This window comes from Neofelis nebulosa, chromosome 15 (assembly GCF_028018385.1).
Source record: "Neofelis nebulosa isolate mNeoNeb1 chromosome 15, mNeoNeb1.pri, whole genome shotgun sequence".
Lineage (NCBI taxonomy): Eukaryota > Metazoa > Chordata > Mammalia > Carnivora > Felidae > Neofelis > Neofelis nebulosa.
In genome coordinates, this window is record NC_080796.1 from 73002221 (window position 1) to 73018674 (window position 16454).

The following is a 16454-nucleotide window of genomic DNA, read 5'->3' on the forward strand; positions in this document are numbered from 1 at the left end:
TGGGGTTCTCTCTCTCTCTCTCTCTCTCTCTCTCTCTCTCTCCTCCTCCTCCTCTCTCTGCCCCTCCCCAGCTCTCTCCCTCTCAAAATAAATAAACACATTTAAAAAAAGGAGGGAGCCAATAGTTGCAAGCTATAATCTAGTCTGAACAGTGACGGCAAACAAGCGTCTTCCCACTTCCCCCATTTTCCTCATCCGGAAGGGACGGGAAGGAAGAGTCGTCCTTCCAACCACGTATCTGGGCCCCGTGGCCCAGCAGCTGACACAAGATTCACCGTCCCAGCCTGCCCTACAGAAGGCCAGCCCCCATTCTCTCAATACGGCGGGTGAGTGCTACAGATGTCTCCTTTCTGCCATGTGCCGGCCACCTCCGTGTCCTCCTCGCTGCTCCCTGGACCAGAGTGGGGGTCTCCTAGGAGAAGCGCAGACCCACCCCCCCCACCCCGGGAAAAGTCTTACCCTGATTTCGGAGCCCCCGTGACAAAGTTCTTCCCACATTCTTCTCCTTGCTGGCGGTGCTCCCTCTCGCTCACCGCCTCCACGTCAGACCTCGCCCCTGTTTACCGCATCAGAATCTTGGTGGGTTCAAATTTCATCATGGAACCGCATAGTTTATATGCGTATAATTCATACGAATGTACTTCTTGGTGTGTGTCTGTCAACGATGTTATAGAGATACAAGCGTGAAAGAGCTTAACGAATCATGTACAGCCTTAACCTGCAGAGGAGGGGAGAGAGATTTTTCTCCTGAAGGAATTGTGAAGGCACGCACCCCAGCACGGGCAAAGAGCATGTGTGCACACACACAACCTCACGCACTGGGCCGAGAGGACGTCACGTTCCTCAACGAGGGTGGAGCCTTGGTCCTGAAACTCTACACACAGGCTTTCCTGAGCCAGCAAACAGAGTTGGGGCGCACTGTCCCGTCTCTGGGATTCTAGGGGCCCTTCAGTCAGCCTCCGGCACTGCTCCCCCTTCCTCCAGGTGGCCCCTCGCTGGCCACCCTGATCACCTGCTTCTCTTCTCATGCCTCTTCCGACTCTACACTCAGACTTGGATGTCATCGCTCAATGGCGTCTTGCCATGTCCCCTAAGAGCTTTGCTCCCACACGTTGTTGGGTTCTTCTTAACCTTAGATACTCAAAGACTCAAGAGCTGTTGGAAATTAAGATGGTTTCTTCTCCTCTAACCATAATCTGAATTCCATGCAGGCTCTGGGTGCCCAGGACTGGATCCCCTGTGTGCTCGAGGCAGAGATGACGCTGACTTGGGGAAGGGGAGGAACACCACCACAAGTGCCAGGCCAGGAGCTAGTGGTGTCCCCAAACACCCAGAAGCTAGTTTGCATATGCCTCTTTCCTGTGTTTCACTGACAGACATCCCCCCCACCCAGGCAGTAGTTTCCTGTGATTCTGTTTTCTTCTGTTTCTGGTTCACTGACTGCTACACCCTGCAAGTTTAAATATGGGAGCTGGCACCTTACAAATAGCCTGACTCTGTACAAATCATCATCCGCAATGGTTCTCCGATGCTGCAGGGGACCCGGGTGACAGCCCATTGGTCTCTGGCTTGGACATTCGTGCCCAGAGTGGCCACAGTGCAGGCTGTTGCGAAACGAGAGTGTGTGTGGAGCAGACGTGGGCCAGGAGACATGCTTCCCAGTGAGGAAAACCCGCCATTGAACTTCCGCGGGACTGTGGTCTGAGGAAGGCTCATCGGGGTCAGAAATTGCCTCTGGGAAAGTTCCCTTGAGATACCCCCTGCGCTCTGGAGGGAGGCCCTGGTGTGCACCCTCTTCAAGTCGTGGACAGTCAACCAAATACAGAAAGGAGCACCTTTGCTCATCTGGGCCCCCACAGGACAGGAAATAGAGGAGGGCCGTCGGAGCACCCTGGTTCTTCTTCTATTTCTGTAAATGTGCTGCAGCGTGACTTCCGCAGCCCTCTGACAAGCTGCTGCCTCTCGACTCGGAGCTGGATTCTTCCTCCGATGAGAAAGCATCTCCAGTGACAGCCCCCGACCTGGTCCTCATGCTGCTGGGGCTCATGCTGTTGATGTGCGGTGAGTAGGGCGTCCGAGCAGGTGCGGGGCTCCGGCCCCAGTCCCTCCCGAGGCCTCTGCCTGCGCCCGCGGGTGCTGGGATCTCTGCCTCCAACCGGCAGCTCAGAGTCGGTCAGCAGGTGGTAAATACTGGGAAGGCAGGTGTTTGAAGGGAATGTTCATTTCGGTTTTTACCTCCTGGGAAGTGTTCGCTGGCTGTCTTTCCTTCCAGTGTGAATTCTGTCTGTCTTCGCTGTTGCTGATAGCCACGGGGATAATTCATACAACAAACTGGGCCTTCGTTCCTTGTCTTACTGTCAACACCTTTCCCTTTATCGTCTGTCCTTGGCCCCCTCATTCCTACCATCAAACCCTAGAATTTATCACCAACAACTGTTCGCTTTCAAAATCCTTGTTTTGGGCACCCCCCCCCCACCCCTGCCGAGTGGCCACTCTTCAACCCCCGGAGCGACTTTTCGTTGCCAGGTACTGTCCTCTGCCTCCTCCCCACCTTAGATTCTGGGGCGCAAGGCTCCCGGCCACACCTGCACTTCTCTCCTCGTGAGCAGCCCCCGATCAGCATACTTCTCTGCACACATCACACCGGTGCCTTCACACGAAAGGCACCGTCCCATTGACTCATGTCCCTTTCAAGGTAGGGCATGCGTCTCCAGTGGTCCTGGCAGGGCCGGTGACCTCCTACACCTGCTAGTCTGAGCCTCACGCCTGGACAACTACGTCCCAGCTTCTCCGCCTCCTCAAACTCCTCCCTTCTCACACTCAGCTTATGACCTTGCTGCCTATGTCGCTGAGGACATGAACACTATCAGAAGAGAAAGTCCTCGTCTGCCTGCGGCCGTGCTCGGATCTCCCCGCCACCCCTCACACACCCTCCTTCGGGACTGCCCTATTCCCGTCCCCACGCAGGGGCCCTCCCTCCTCACTGGGTCCCAGGCGCTCCTGCTCCCTCAGAACCTCCAGTCTGCCATCAGCACGATTTTTCCTTCTGGGTGATTCCCGTAAACATACAAACAGCATAACGTCCTTCCCCGGAAACCACGGAAATGCATCCTGACGGCCTCCGGCTGGCCTTTCGCAAAGTTTCTAGGCCGTTGCTGGGCTTTGCTTTATCTCCTGCCATCGTTTTGAGCTCATTTTTAACTGACGGGACAGTAAGATTCGCTTTTCTGATACGCCGTCTGAGATTCTCCGGAAGGATTTGCAGCCACGTGACCACCAGCACGCTCACCACATTTCTAGCACCTCAACCCCTTTGGCATCACACCTGCCCGGCCCCTAAGCCCTGGGACCGTTGGCCGGTTCTCAGTGCTTGCAGCTGCCCCTCGCCCTGTCCTGGGCCGCGGCCGTCCGTCTTTCGTCCCCAGTGCTGTTCCCTCCGGGACCAGCAACCACCTGCGCGTCGCCCCGGCCTGGACTCCGGGTCCCATCTCCTCGCACTCGGCCTCCCGGGGATGGTCCTCTGCTCCCTCTTCTGGAAACGCTTCTTCCCGTGGCCTCTGGGCCACCACGTTCTGCTGGTTTTCTTTCTAACTCAACCCCCGTTGTTTCCTGACCTTCCCAAGGTTTGACTTTCCCAAGGTTGCCGCCCAGACCTGGTTCTTCCCCACCCCCCCCCCCACCTCGCTCACTTCCCAGCTGCACCGTTCAGGTGCTTTGTGGCCACTTTAACCTTGAACTCAGGCTAATTTTCCCCAGCGCCGGTCTCTCCTCTGAGTACCTTCCATGCAGTCAACGGCCGCCCAGCCTCGGCCGGCAGCCTCAGGCTTCCAGAGTGAGTTTCCACCCATGTCCTCCCTGCTTGTCCTGCAGGACGGTGGTCCGTTCTCCTCCCCGCATGCGTGAGAGTGATTTTACAAACGTAAGTTCAGTCAGAGCTGTCCACGGCTCCCAGCACACCTGGAATGAAATCCGGGCCTGGCACCACGTCCAGGAAGCCCTCCGTGACTGGCTCGGACTGCCTGTAGGTACCACAGCAGTGCCCATCGCTGCCCCTCCCTCAGCTGCAGGGGCACTGCCTTCTCCTCCCTCCACAGATGAGCTCACTCCTTCTCAGGTCCTCCGCATTTGCTCCTTCTCTGGCCGGGGTGCTGGTCCCGAACACTGGGAAGGCGGCTCTCTGATTTCGTTGTTTTCTACCCAACTGACAGCTATCCGAATAGTCAAGATCGTCCGATGATACTCTCTAACTTATTTCTCAGCTTTATCTTTTTCTTCAGTTTATTTACTTATTTTGAGAAGGAGAGCAGAGAGAGAGAGGGCACGAGTGAGTGGGGCAGGGGCAGAAAGAGAGGAAAAGAGAGAGTCCCAAGCAGGTGCCGTGCTGCCAGCCCAGAGCCCAACACGGGACTCGACCCCACTGAACGTGAGGCCACGGCCTGAGCCAAAATCAAGGGTCAGACGCTTAACCGACGGAGCCACCCAGGCGCCCCTGGGCTTTATCTTTCCTACACGCCGATCACTCTCTGAAATCAGATTGCATATTGGTTCTTTAATTGGCGCTCTCCCCCTGAACAGCAAAGACTTGGTCACATTCGCTCTGGCCACCCGCGTCCCACTCACAATGAGTGACGCACAGGAGGCCCTCAAAATGCTTTGTAGGACAGATGAATGAAAACCGTGATGGTCATGCCAGCCCCCGTTGACTCCACTCTCCTACCCGAGGAACGCATCATTCAAATAAGCATTTAAGCTAAAAAGAAAAACCAGACTAAATATGTCAGACTAAGTATGGGTTCAAATAGATAGTGATAATGAGGTAATATTTACTGAACGTGGAATAAATTCCAGGCATTTTATGGATGTCAACTTATTTAATCCTCACGAAAACTCTGTGAAGTAGGTCCAGTATAGCCTCCATTCTACAGAAAAGGAACATAGAGCACAGAGAGGGAAAGCATTTTCTCCGAGGTAACACAGCTAGTGGGGCAGGGCCAGGGTTCAGGCCCGTGCCTTCTGGCTGAGAGCCTGCATCTCCCCCAGAATCTCCTGTCCTTGGTCATCATGTCATAATACTGTGGTTCAAATCCTTGGGATATGAGCGAATCTTTGGGGAAATCAGAATTCCTTCTCTGCACCTGCTCTGCTGGGAAGTAGGTGAATAAAGGGCACAGTGTGTGTGTGTGTGTGTGTATGTGTGTGTGTTGTGTGTGTGTGTTGGTCAGGAGCCTGGCCGTTGTCACTGCGAGTTGGCCGGGCCGGGGCAGGGTCCTCTGGACTTTTGAGGGAGGGATAAGAAGGAGGTGCGGTCACCAACGAAGGTACCGAGTCCTAACAATGGGTGGGGGCAGTGATCAGAAATGAATGCGGGAGAAGGAGCGGAGGCCAAGAAGGAAGCAGAGAGGAGAAGGAAGAGGCAGGAGTGAAGCGGAGAGGGAAGGTGGGGGAGGAGGGGGGGAGGGGGCAGTGCTGGGGGAGGTACACCCAAGTCCAGATCCGCACTGATCTCTCCCGAATTCTCTCCTAGCGCCGCCCTGCGAACTAACTGGTGAGTAGCTCTCTTCCCCTCCCCCTTTGCGGTCTGTGGGAATCTTGTCGCAGCCGTGGATGCTGTCTGACATCTGGTGACAGCGGCTCCCTCGGGGCCCCGCGGCCTGTGTTCAGACCAGTGTCTGCACCTGACACGAGCCTGCTCCGCTGGGGGCGGGGCGGTCTTGCTGTGACCTTCTCAAAACCACGGTCCTCTCCGCTCTCCGGAAGGGAGATGCTGTTTCACGGGGAAGTCACAGAGTGCCGCAGACAGACGTGAGAAGACTGTCCACCCTCCCGGCCTCAGGGGCCCCAAGTCCCCTGTGTCTTCCCCGCTGGGTGCTCCCCCAGGAGCGCTGGAGGAATCTCAGCCGCCACCCGTCTGTGGCGACGATGACGGTGGATGCCGGGCCTCGGGCGAGCCACGCGTCACTCTGCCTCCTTCCTCCTGCAGTCCTGCTGTAGCCACAGCGGTCGGCCCGCACGACTTCTCTCCCAGACCCTGCTCGGTGCCACCGTTCACTCTGATCCTGATCCAAAGTCTTACCTTTACCAGAAGAGAAGAGGAAGTTTCCCCCCAGAAGGAACCTTCCACTAACGTGTGTTTACATCCAGGGGGCGTCAGAACTGCTCTCCTCTATGCAAAGTACTGTCCACGGGGCTGGAAGGGGCCCTCTGCGTCCTCAAGAACACGGGCTGCACGTACAACCGGGGGGCACAGGCCTCTGATGCCAACGGTCAGGGGTGTTCGGGACCAGCCCAACCTTCTGGACGGCTCTTCTGACGTTTGTCCGGGTGGAACGCAGGCCATGGGCTCATGGGCTCAATCCGGGCGTAAGCAGAAATCCAAGACCACACCCAGAAGAGACGAAACTCCCGCTACCAGGAATCTGCCAGGTGTTTCTGGGAACACCCGAGAAGGATCTGGGGCAAGCTCTGAGCTCGAGGCTGAGCTCCAGCCCTCGCAAACGGCCCTGCCCGGGTCCTACTCCACGCCTGCCCTGCCCCATTCAGAAGCATGGGGCCCAGCTGCCTAGACGCCTTTTTTATTCCTTCCTCTGCTCAGCTCAAAAGCTGCCCTGTCCTCGGCCCACTGGGACTGCAGTTTTCCAAGGACGGAAAATGCCTCCCGGCGCATAGGTGTTCCGTCCAGGCCCCAGCACGGAGCAAACATTCTGGTACCGACGTCGGGAGCGAGTTTTTTTGAGTTCCCAGGCGAGGCATTCCACCAGCCAGGCTTGAGGTGACAGGTGTTGGAACAGCCACCGCCTCTCTGTGACCTAGATCACGTGGCATTTTTCGCTGGTGAGGGGAGACAGGCTTCTCTTAGGAAAATTCCTAAACTTTCCTGAAAAGCAGAGGCTCTGAGATTTCCACAAACAAATGTCGCAAGAGCCAGTGTGCTCAGGGATTCTGGGGTTTCCCGGGCGCTGACGCTGGGCAGAAGGAGGTGAGGGGAAGCAGGACCCAGCTTTGCCCACCCGCGATCCCTGTGGAGAAAAGCCTTACGGCCGAAGAGGGAGGCATCCCTGAGCTCAAGGTACGGAAATTGCTCTGCACAACCTTGCCTTCTACGGAGGTGTGCGCACGGTCCCAGAGCAAGGGAGCCCGGTGCGTGCGTGAGGCATTTTCCGGCAGGTGCGCCCCTGTTGCTTCCAGTGGGAAGGAGAGAATCCGTAAAGAAAGCATCGAGCGCCTCTCAACCTTTCCCTGACTGGCAGATTCCCCGGTGTCACGTGCTGTCCTTGGAAGAAATAGTGTGGCTCTGGGACGCCAGGGGAACGAAGCAGAAGAAAAACGACCGCCCTGATTTACAACAAGAATGAATGAAACCCACTCACTTTTCCTGAAGCGTCAGGCTTCACCGCCTCCAATCACAGTCGTCAGTGCCCTGCCCTGTCTCCGGAAGGGGTGTGTTTAGTTCGTGGCTAGAAATGTCGAAGCATGAGAACCAAGTGGCAGGCAAGGGTTGTCTTATGGACGGAAGAGGTGCTGCGCGGGGGGCGCCGGGGTGCGGGATGGGCTCTGCACCCCACTGGGTGGTTATCCGAGCCTGTTTCGGATGCTGAGAGCACCAAGTGCCTCCACCCGGGGACTCTGAACCCCTGGGCCCTGGAACATATGTGTTTCGTCCCTCTCTCCAGCCCTGCTCCTGACCGCCACGCCCTCTCGGCCCGTGGAGGGAGGCTCAGTGACCCTGACCTGCAACGTTCTGGTCCCTTCACGGAGGCTGGACGGCCCCCTCCAGTTCTGCTTCTTCAGAGACAGCCGGGTCCTGTGGCCGGGCTGGAGCAGCTCCCCGGAGCTCCAGCTCCCCAAGGTGTGGAGGGAAGACTCAGGATCCTACTGGTGCGAAGAAAAGACCATGGCAGCCAGAGTCGCTCGGAGCCCGAGGGTCCAGATACAGGTGCAGAGTGAGTGCGGGGGCCTGCGCCGGGGGGGGCAGACACAGGCGGGGGCACGAGGCTGATCTCCCCCGACACTGGGGGCTCCGCTCCTGCAGGAATGGAGGTATACCGAGCTTCTCTCCTGGTCAGAGTCCCGGACGGATCTTCCCTTATCCCGCTTGAACGCGCAGAAGGGTATTTAGGAAGCCCTCACTGTGCTGGAGAGTGGGGCCCCCCGATTTCCAGGAGCCACAGCTCCCGCGGCGCCCTCAACAGCCAGGGCGAGATACATGGCCGTGGTGGGGGGCTGACGGGAGCCACAGAGCCGCACGGAAAGGGGAAGCTTTGTACAGGAGGCTGTTGGAGGAGAGGTTGGGGTTTGGTTTTGAGAGAGAAAAAGTTGTGACTCTGAACCGTGCTGCCCCACGTCAGGGTGGACACACCGACATCCTCCCCCCATTCTCGGTCCGAGATGCATCCTCGGAGCTGGGAAGCGGGTGTCGATTACCTCCAGAAGGCCGGCTTTCCCGCCTTCGCTCACAGCCCAGCCCTGGTGAGGCTGGAGACACGCCGGGCAGCGGGCCGTGCTCCCGTCCCGTCGCGCCACGTAAGGGAGCCCTCCCGACGGGAGAGAGCGATTGTTGCCCGCTCCCCTGTGCAGACGGGAAATCGAGTCCCAGGGAAGTTAAGCCCTTGGATCAAGCACCCACAGTAAGACCAGAACCAGCCCCCAAGCCCGGGCAGCTTGACTTTCGATCTGCACCATGGCCTCCTTACCGTTGTGCCTTGCAGAGTGAGGGTCCTGGGAGCCCCACTGTCCTGGGGCGGGAGGGGGTGCATGGTAACTGTATGGCCTTTGTCACACTGCCAGCATCCACTGGACCAAGGCAGACCCAAATCGGCAGAACCCCCCCCACCTCAAAACGGCCCCCAACGTTAGCCATTCAACCACATGAACTGTTGACTTTACCCAAGGCCTTTGGGTTCAGGACAGTCACCCCTCCCGGGTCACATTGTGTGTGTGTAGGAGTCCCCGTCTGTAATGTGAGCTTGGAGACGCAGCCTCCCGGCGGGCAAGTGCGGAAGGGAGAGAGGCTGGCTCTCGTCTGCATGGTGGCCAGGGGCACAGGAGACATCACCTTCCTCTGGTACAAAGGGGCCCTGGGTTTGAACCTGGAAACAAAGACCCAGCGCTCTCTGGCAGCGAAGTTTGAGATCCCGGCGGTGAGGGACAGTGACACGGACAAATACTACTGTGCGGCCGACAACGGCTACGGCCCCAGCCTCAGCGAGTTGGTGAGCGTCACTGTCAGAAGTAAGTTCTGCGACCCACCAGCGGCCCGCCAGCTGGGCTCCCCGTTCCCCTGGGGCACCCCAAGGGAGCTCAGTGGGGCTGGGCCTCCATGGGCTGGGATTACCAGTCCGTCCCCGTGTGGGGACCCTCTCTGACGGCCCCCCTGTCTCCCTCAGTTCCAGTGTCCCGCCCCGTCCTCACCATCAGGGGACCCGGGGCCCCGGCCGAAGTGGGGGACGTGGTCGAGCTTCGCTGCGAGGCCCAGAGGGGCTCTCCCCCCATCCTGTACCGGTTTTATCACGAGGACGTCCCCCTGGGGAGGAGCTCAGCTCACGCTGGAAAAGGAGCGTCCTTCAACCTCTCTCTGACCGCAGAACATTCTGGAAACTACTCCTGCGAGGCCGACAACGGGCTGGGGGCCCGGCGCAGCGAGGCGGTGCCGCTCAATGTCACAGGTACAGCCCAGGGCATAGAGCTGTCCTGGTCACTGCCTCTTTCCAGCATCCTGGGAGAGGTTGTGTTAATTTTACTTAAATTCAAGTTAGGTAACATACAGTGTAGTCTTGGCTTCAGGAGTAGAACCCAGTGATTCATCTCTCTTGTTTTTAATTGGTAGAATTATTTTTTTAATGTTTATTTATTTTTGAGAGAGAGATTGAGAGAGAGAGAGAGAGAGAGAGAATGAGCGGGGGAGGGGAGAGAGAGAGGGAGAACAGAATCCGAAACAGGCTCCAGGCTCCGAGCTGTCAGCACAGAGCCCGACGCGGGGCTCCAACTCGCGAAACTTGAGATCATGACCTGAGCCGAAGTTGGACCCTTGACTGACTGAGCCACCCAGGCACCCCCAGTGATTCGTCTCTTACATACGACACCCAATGCTCGTCCCAACAAGTGTCCTCCTTAATGCCCATCATCCATCTAGCCCATTCCCCCAGCCACCTCCCTCCATCAACCCTCAGTTTGTTCTCTGTAGTGAAGAGTCTCTTATGCTTTGCCTCCCTCCTGGGGGAGTTCTCCTGACCCCGCCACGTTTCTGGCATCGTGCAACCAACGATGGGCGTCTGTGGGCGGTGCTGTCCTGGGAGGTATATCTGAAGGGCATGGAGGCGACGAAGGTTTGAAGGCTGCTGCCTCTTCTCCTGTCATCAGTGTGAAGAGCTGTAGGCCCCTCGATACAGAAGTCAGTTCACTGTCCCCCCGCCCCATCCCTGGGAAGGGCAGACCTTGGCCTCCACCCACAGCCAGGATGTCTGCTCTCCAAAGGCCAGTCATCCAGCACAGCAGTTCATGCGCTGACCTCTCCCTCCAGTGCCCACGGAGGACAGGAAAGAACTTCTCGCCTCGGGAATCCTCGAGGGGATGCTTGGCGTCCTTGGTCCCGTCATTCTGGCCTTATTCTGCTGTGGGCTCCGGAAAAGACTAGGTTAGTATTTCAGAGACTGGTATTTTGTGACCGTGACCTTTGTTTTCACGGACACAGGCTGGGCCGGTGACGCGTACACGGAGGGATGGATATGCCCTGCTGGCCACCCTGCCCACAGACCTGCTCCCAGCCCCCCACACGGGAGCAGCACCCATTAAACTGACGCAGTGTCTTAGGTCAAGTCTTCCGTCTGCCACGTGTTATCAGTTCAGGTCCCCCCGATATCTTGTGTTCATCTGATCTAATGTTTGCACCAAAATATAACTCTATGTAAACTAGTCAGAGCCTGGAGGAGACACACGGTTAGCAATCCCAGCCCTGCTGACCATCTCCCAGGTAAAGTCAGTGCCTCGGTTCTTATCCCCCCTCCCCCGAGCATGGTCACGTGCCTTTCCCGCTTTCTGGAATGCTTGTCCACACATCCTCGTGTTCCACTCACTGCAGGATCCCTCCTGCTTTCCAGCTTAAGTGTCGCTTTCTCCGAGAGGCTTCCCCTGGCCACAGCCCGTGTTCTCTCATTATTCTCCATCAGGGCGCTAAGCTGGTTAGCCCCGCTGTGCTCACAACGGGTAATTACATATGATTTTGTGCATTTGATCTGGGACTCCTGTTCTCCGCCGAGCAAGATGGGGACAACGTGAGGTTTTCACTTGAATGCCCAGCTTTTCTTGCCTCTTGGGGCACGTCACCCCGTCTATAACGTGGCTGTGGCAGTGCCTGCTTCTCAGGACTTGTCATGACAACATTAGGGGGTGGGGTTGTTAAAACCCGAAGCAAACAAGAGGTGGAGGTGTAAGGGTTCAGAGGTGGGGTTCAAGTCCTCGCTCTGGTGTGGACCGTCTTTGGGAAGCTCGCGTGACCATTCTGCACGGAGCCTCCTCACCTGCAGGACGTAGGATCTGTGCAAGCGAGCGCCAGCTTGTCCTCTGGCACGCGGTGGCATTGTGAGGGGCACCGTGGCCCGGGGTGCAGTCCCCACACGAGGGCCACCTGAAAACAAGTGGTGAACAGATTCCCCCTTTGACACGTCTGCTCATCTGCTTGACTTGTAGGAAGACGTCCCTCCGGGAACCCACACAGGTGAGGCTTTACTTTCCCCGTGTGTACGGATGCGGCAGAAAAATCCGTCTTCCCGGTTTTGAGTTATCTTCTCTCCTGTGCTTGTTTCATGTTATTATAGCCCACCCTGCGCACCCTCCCCCCGCCCCAGAGCTCTCCCCCTGGTAGCTGAGAACCTGCTTGCCACCCCTCTTCGTTGTACTTGAATTTAAACCCTTGCATCACTCTTCCTAATTTAGCTCCCTCGACAAACTACTTTGAACCGTTTCACACATTCACCAATGAATTGATGCATTCAATCAATTCACTAGTATCTGAGGGTCTGTGAGTCGTTCCGATGAGGAAGGAAAACGGGATCCTAGGGTCTTAAAGTACCTCAGAGGCATTAAGATACGTGCACATTTCGGTAATTGAAGCCAGAGAGTGATAACCATTGCTGGTGAAGTTCTTTAGAAGTTTAGCGGGGTGGGGGGAGTTTTTTTTAAATCCTTGCATCTGGGGACATCAATGTTTAGTTGACATATTTTTATACCGGGTGGTTTTTATGCCGACAAAATACAGATATTTTCCCCCAGATCAGGGTAGCACTCTTCCAGGGGTACATGCACGCACAAGCCCACTTTCTTCTCTCCCTTCCTCAAGCTGCTCGTTCTGCCTAACCACCTGTTTTCTGTCGGGGGGGAATCAATATTGCTTCATTCAATATTCACTGAGCGCGTGCGATGTGAGGGGCACCGATGCGGGTGTGGGCGACACCACCGTGAGCCCTTCAGATGGGGGCCTGCGCTCACGGGCTGTGTGCCCCAGCACTACCCGCTGCACCCTGCTGGGTCAGGTCAGGGCGTGGGCGATGCAGCCCTGCCCGGGACCCTCCCCAGGAGTCAGTATTCCGCCCAGGACCCTCCCTAGCAGGCTTCGCTCCTTCAATGTCTTGCTCGCAATCGTCGAGGGAGATGCGCGGGGCATCTGGGACGCCACCCCACGCAGATGACGTGTGTTTCTGTGTCTGCAGGAGCCCTCCGAGCCCTGTGCCACCAGCATCCGGCTACGTCAACTCACCGGCCCCGCTGCAGGGACAGTCTATGTACGAAAACGGTGAGGGTCCCGAATGACCTGGCCCGAGGAGCTCGAGTGAGCTGGGGAAGGGGCGACGGGGTGCCGTCTGCCAGCCCCACCTGTGTCTGCCGTGCCCCAGCCACCGCCTCCGTGAACAGGTGGTGGGTCTGTCCACGTGGCCACGGGGAGTCGGCGTGGAGTGGGAAGAAAGGGCCGTGTCACAACGCCTCCTTTCTCCCCTTCCAGCGAATGTTGTACTCGGGGACGAGGTTTACTCTTTGGTGTACCACACGCAGCAGGAACGGCCACCAGCAGGTGAGACGCGAGGGAGTGAATTTGTCTCTGACTTTGTCTCTCCTGGAACCAAGGGGATAATCAGGGGCCGCAAGCGCCTTCGGTGCTGCTGCTCTGCCTCCCTGAGCTCCGGCCTTGGGTCTGGGAGCCGCCCCGAGGAGAGCCCAGTGCCGGTGCCTGCTTAGTGCCCCCAATCGGACGGCACACGGGGGTGGCGATGTCGGCCTGCGCTCCTCGAGGGGCCCCGTGCTCTCTCTGAGGCCCGGGCGTCTGCTCACCTGCCGTTGTCCCGTCCATACTTGGTGGCTCCAGAAATGCCAAGAGTGTAAATGCCCAGAGGGACCTACTCACCCGTCCGCCCCCACGAGGCTGCGATTGTCCTGTGAACGGCAAGGCAACCGTGTTTGTGAAAGGCAGAAAAGCAAGACCAAAAACCGAGGGCAACCAATAAATCACAAGTAGCGTAAAGAAGCATATAAAAATTTACATTTAAATATAAATGACATCTTACAGCGCACATCTTCTCTCCCACAGTACCGCCCCCGAGGACACGCGTCGAGGACCAGGTGAGTCAGAATCCCCATCGTACTTTCCCTCCTGCTCGTCTCTCTTTCTTCTGCCGACGGCTCCTCAAACTTTAAAACTTATGGCCACTTAGCAAAACCCAAATGCCTCCAGGGTCTGTCTCTTCCCTTATCTCCCCACACAGTGGGATAAAAACATTTGGTTGTAACAGTAAAGCGTCACTGTGCAAGGGAATTTTGGAGGCTTGCGTAGACGTTTCCTTTGGCCACAGACACATGGATGATTTGTAGTTACACTCTGGCACGCGCCAAGTCTAAACATGCCATTCCTTGAAAATCCTTGTTGTGAAATACTGTTCAGCCACACACACACACACACACACACACGCACGCACGCACACACACGACTGTGTTGTGAGGTTAACCAAACAAACCATGGAAAACTAAATTAATATTGAACAAAGCTAAACTGAGAGGGATTTGTGTCATTGAAACTCAGTGATCTGTCAACCTTGAATAATTGACAACATCACTGATAATACGGAAATACTCTCAGAAAATTGCGGGAATCCCAACTCGGCGTGTGTACAAAGACAGTAGACGCTTTGTAGTTTTGTCGAGTGAGGTGGGGAAGCCAGATGTGTCACGACAGAACCCATGTCCTTGGGAAACTCCAGTGACACACTGAATTTAGTGTATGAGTGTAAAATCCTGAAATCCTGCAAAAAACGCCAGCCCGCGGAACTGCCTAGCAGTGGCCCCTCCGAACGGAAGAGGGGCTTACACGTTTGGATCCGCGTGCATGGCCCACCGGGGGGATGGGACGCAGGCCCTTTGAAAATGCTTGCCCAGGGCCACAGTCTTCCAAGAGGCTGTGCTGCATGTGCGTGGCACGTCATGATAGGACGTGCCCCGGCTGCCTGGGGAAGAGACAGGCCCCATGTGTGTTCCCTGCTCTGGTCCTGTCTATGTGCCTTTGCTTTTAGGATGCCTCAGCCATCTATTTTAGGCTGAAGAAGGCAAACGTTACAGATGAGGACTATGATGACGCTATGTAACGTTCCGGAAGATTCTGCCCTTTGGAAACCATCCATGACCCTAAGCCTCAGAACCAATACGTTCTTCACAGATCCTGGGGTAGTGAGCCCTCCAGTACTTCTCACCCAGGTGCTTTCCTCCCAAGACTATTCCTAAAACCAGCCAAGAGATCCAACATGAATGTGGGGGCGGGAAGGACCTTGTTACCAAGACCCCATACCTACTGGTTCTTCTAGGCACAGGTCGAATTGTGCTCTACCTTCTTATAAGAGGACACAAGGTCGGTGAAAGAACTTGGGATCTTGGGGTGGAGGGACAGTGCAGCTCACTCAGCGGGCTGGGATGCAAGGTCAGTGACTCCACGGGGCTGCCACACACGGAGATGGGTGTCGTCACCTCGTAAGTGTAGACGGGCTCTATACTGATCTCCAGAACAGACGTCCAGTCCTGCCACTTACGTGCAGCCTGCTTCTGCATAAAATATGTCACTCGGTGCATTTGGGGTCACTGACACCAAATTAGAATTCAAACAAAGTTTTGTAAATACATACTGTGGGTGCACTCAACTTTGGCGACATATTTTGTGTGCATAGGCCAGTCTAGATGCCACCATATTTGTCATGAGATAGAATCTTGGTGAGTTTCACCACATCCAAAGTTCTGTGCTTGCTGCGGCTTCTAGAAGCTTTATGAATACAGTTTTTCTTCTTTTATTCACAAGCCTTTTAAAAATGTGACAATACAATTTGGAGTCTGTATTTTCATTTGAAAACAATTATTCACCACCTCTTACAAATTAAAACAATTTAAAAGTATACAATGTAAAAACTAAGGGTCTTCCCTATATCTAACACCACAAACGGTGCTCGTTGCTTAAAAACTTAGCTGCACAGATGTTTTTAATTCTTCATACAAACTCTTGTACATGCAAGTAAATATACAAATATTTAGAAATATGCCTACCTTTAAAAATTGCAGAATATTTTCAAGTCTTTACATAGCCATCTACTATTTTAAAAGGCTACATACAGATAAATCATAATATATACTTTTTAGTTTTGCAAACTAGAAGTAACATAAAATTTGTCACAATGACCATTTTAAGTGTACCATTCAGTGCTGTGAAATACTATCATAGTATATTGTAGTCTTTTCAACCACTGATGGACATGGGGTGGTTTCCAAAATTTTTATATTATAAAAAAAATACTAAAATAAATGTCCTGGGGCGCCTGGGTGGCTCGGTCGGTTGAGCGTCTGACTTCAGGTCAGGTCACAATCTCCTCATTCGTGAGTTTGAGCCCCACGTTGGGCTCTCTGGGTTGTCAGCACAGACTCCACTTTGGATCCTCTGTCCCCCCTCTCTCTGTACCTCCCTCCCTCACTCTCTCTCTCAAAAATAAACATTAAAAATAAAATAATAAAATAAAAGTCCTTGTACAAATATACTTCTCTGTTCCTGTTAATTCATCTGAAGGATAAGTTTGTAAATCAGGGATTAGGACATTTTAGGTTGTGCACATTTGATGTTTTTGTTAAATACTCTTAAACTGCTCTTTAGTAAGGCTGGATCAGTGCACACGTCGACCAACAATGCGTGAGATAATCGACCTGTGAGAGAAAAGCACCATTGTCATTTCAATTAAAAATTTTAAAACTACTAATGCAATTGGGCATTTTCCCCATAAAGGGACTGTTAATTTGTAGTTCTTCCAAAAGTTTCCAGTGCTGACCCTTCGCCTATTTTCTCAGTGTTCATTTACCTTTTTCTTATAGCTTTTGTAGGAACGATTTATAATTTGTATACAGTGAGGTGCACACATTTTATGTGCTTAGTTCGGTCAGTTGGACAA

General features: G+C 54.9%; 1 protein-coding gene across 5 annotated transcripts; it reads left to right on the plus strand.

The window, feature by feature from the left end:
• The first annotated feature begins 1208 nt into the window (after positions 1-1208).
• FCRL1 (Fc receptor like 1) lies at positions 1209-16049 on the plus strand. Of its 5 annotated transcripts, XM_058701560.1 has the most exons (11): positions 1223-2061; positions 5525-5545; positions 7671-7940; positions 8941-9228; positions 9384-9662; positions 10517-10630; positions 11683-11710; positions 12702-12784; positions 12992-13060; positions 13574-13605; positions 14550-16049. In XM_058701560.1, the coding sequence occupies exons 1-11, from the start codon at positions 2031-2033 to the stop codon at positions 14619-14621; spliced, it is 1287 nt and encodes a 428-aa protein (XP_058557543.1). In that variant the 5' UTR covers positions 1223-2030; the 3' UTR covers positions 14622-16049. The 5 variants fall into 5 exon arrangements, with proteins under 5 accessions (XP_058557546.1, XP_058557545.1, XP_058557544.1 ...); XM_058701563.1 differs by having other exon boundaries at positions 1209-2061; positions 9070-9228; positions 13574-16049; XM_058701562.1 differs by lacking the exon at positions 11683-11710 and having other exon boundaries at positions 1211-2061.
• The last annotated feature ends 405 nt before the right edge of the window (positions 16050-16454 follow it).

What these genes read in the sequence shown, in the direction of transcription:
- FCRL1 (XM_058701559.1), top strand. Translation starts at nt 2,031, where the DNA reads ATGCTGCTGGGGCTCATGCTGTTGATGTGCG. An exon ending in ACAGTCTATGTACGAAAACG is followed by an intron (nt 12,785 to 12,991) that starts GTGAGGGTCCCG and finishes CTCCCCTTCCAG; the next exon opens with CGAATGTTGTACTCGGGGAC. An exon ending in GCAGGAACGGCCACCAGCAG is followed by an intron (nt 13,061 to 13,573) that starts GTGAGACGCGAG and finishes TCTCTCCCACAG; the next exon opens with TACCGCCCCCGAGGACACGC.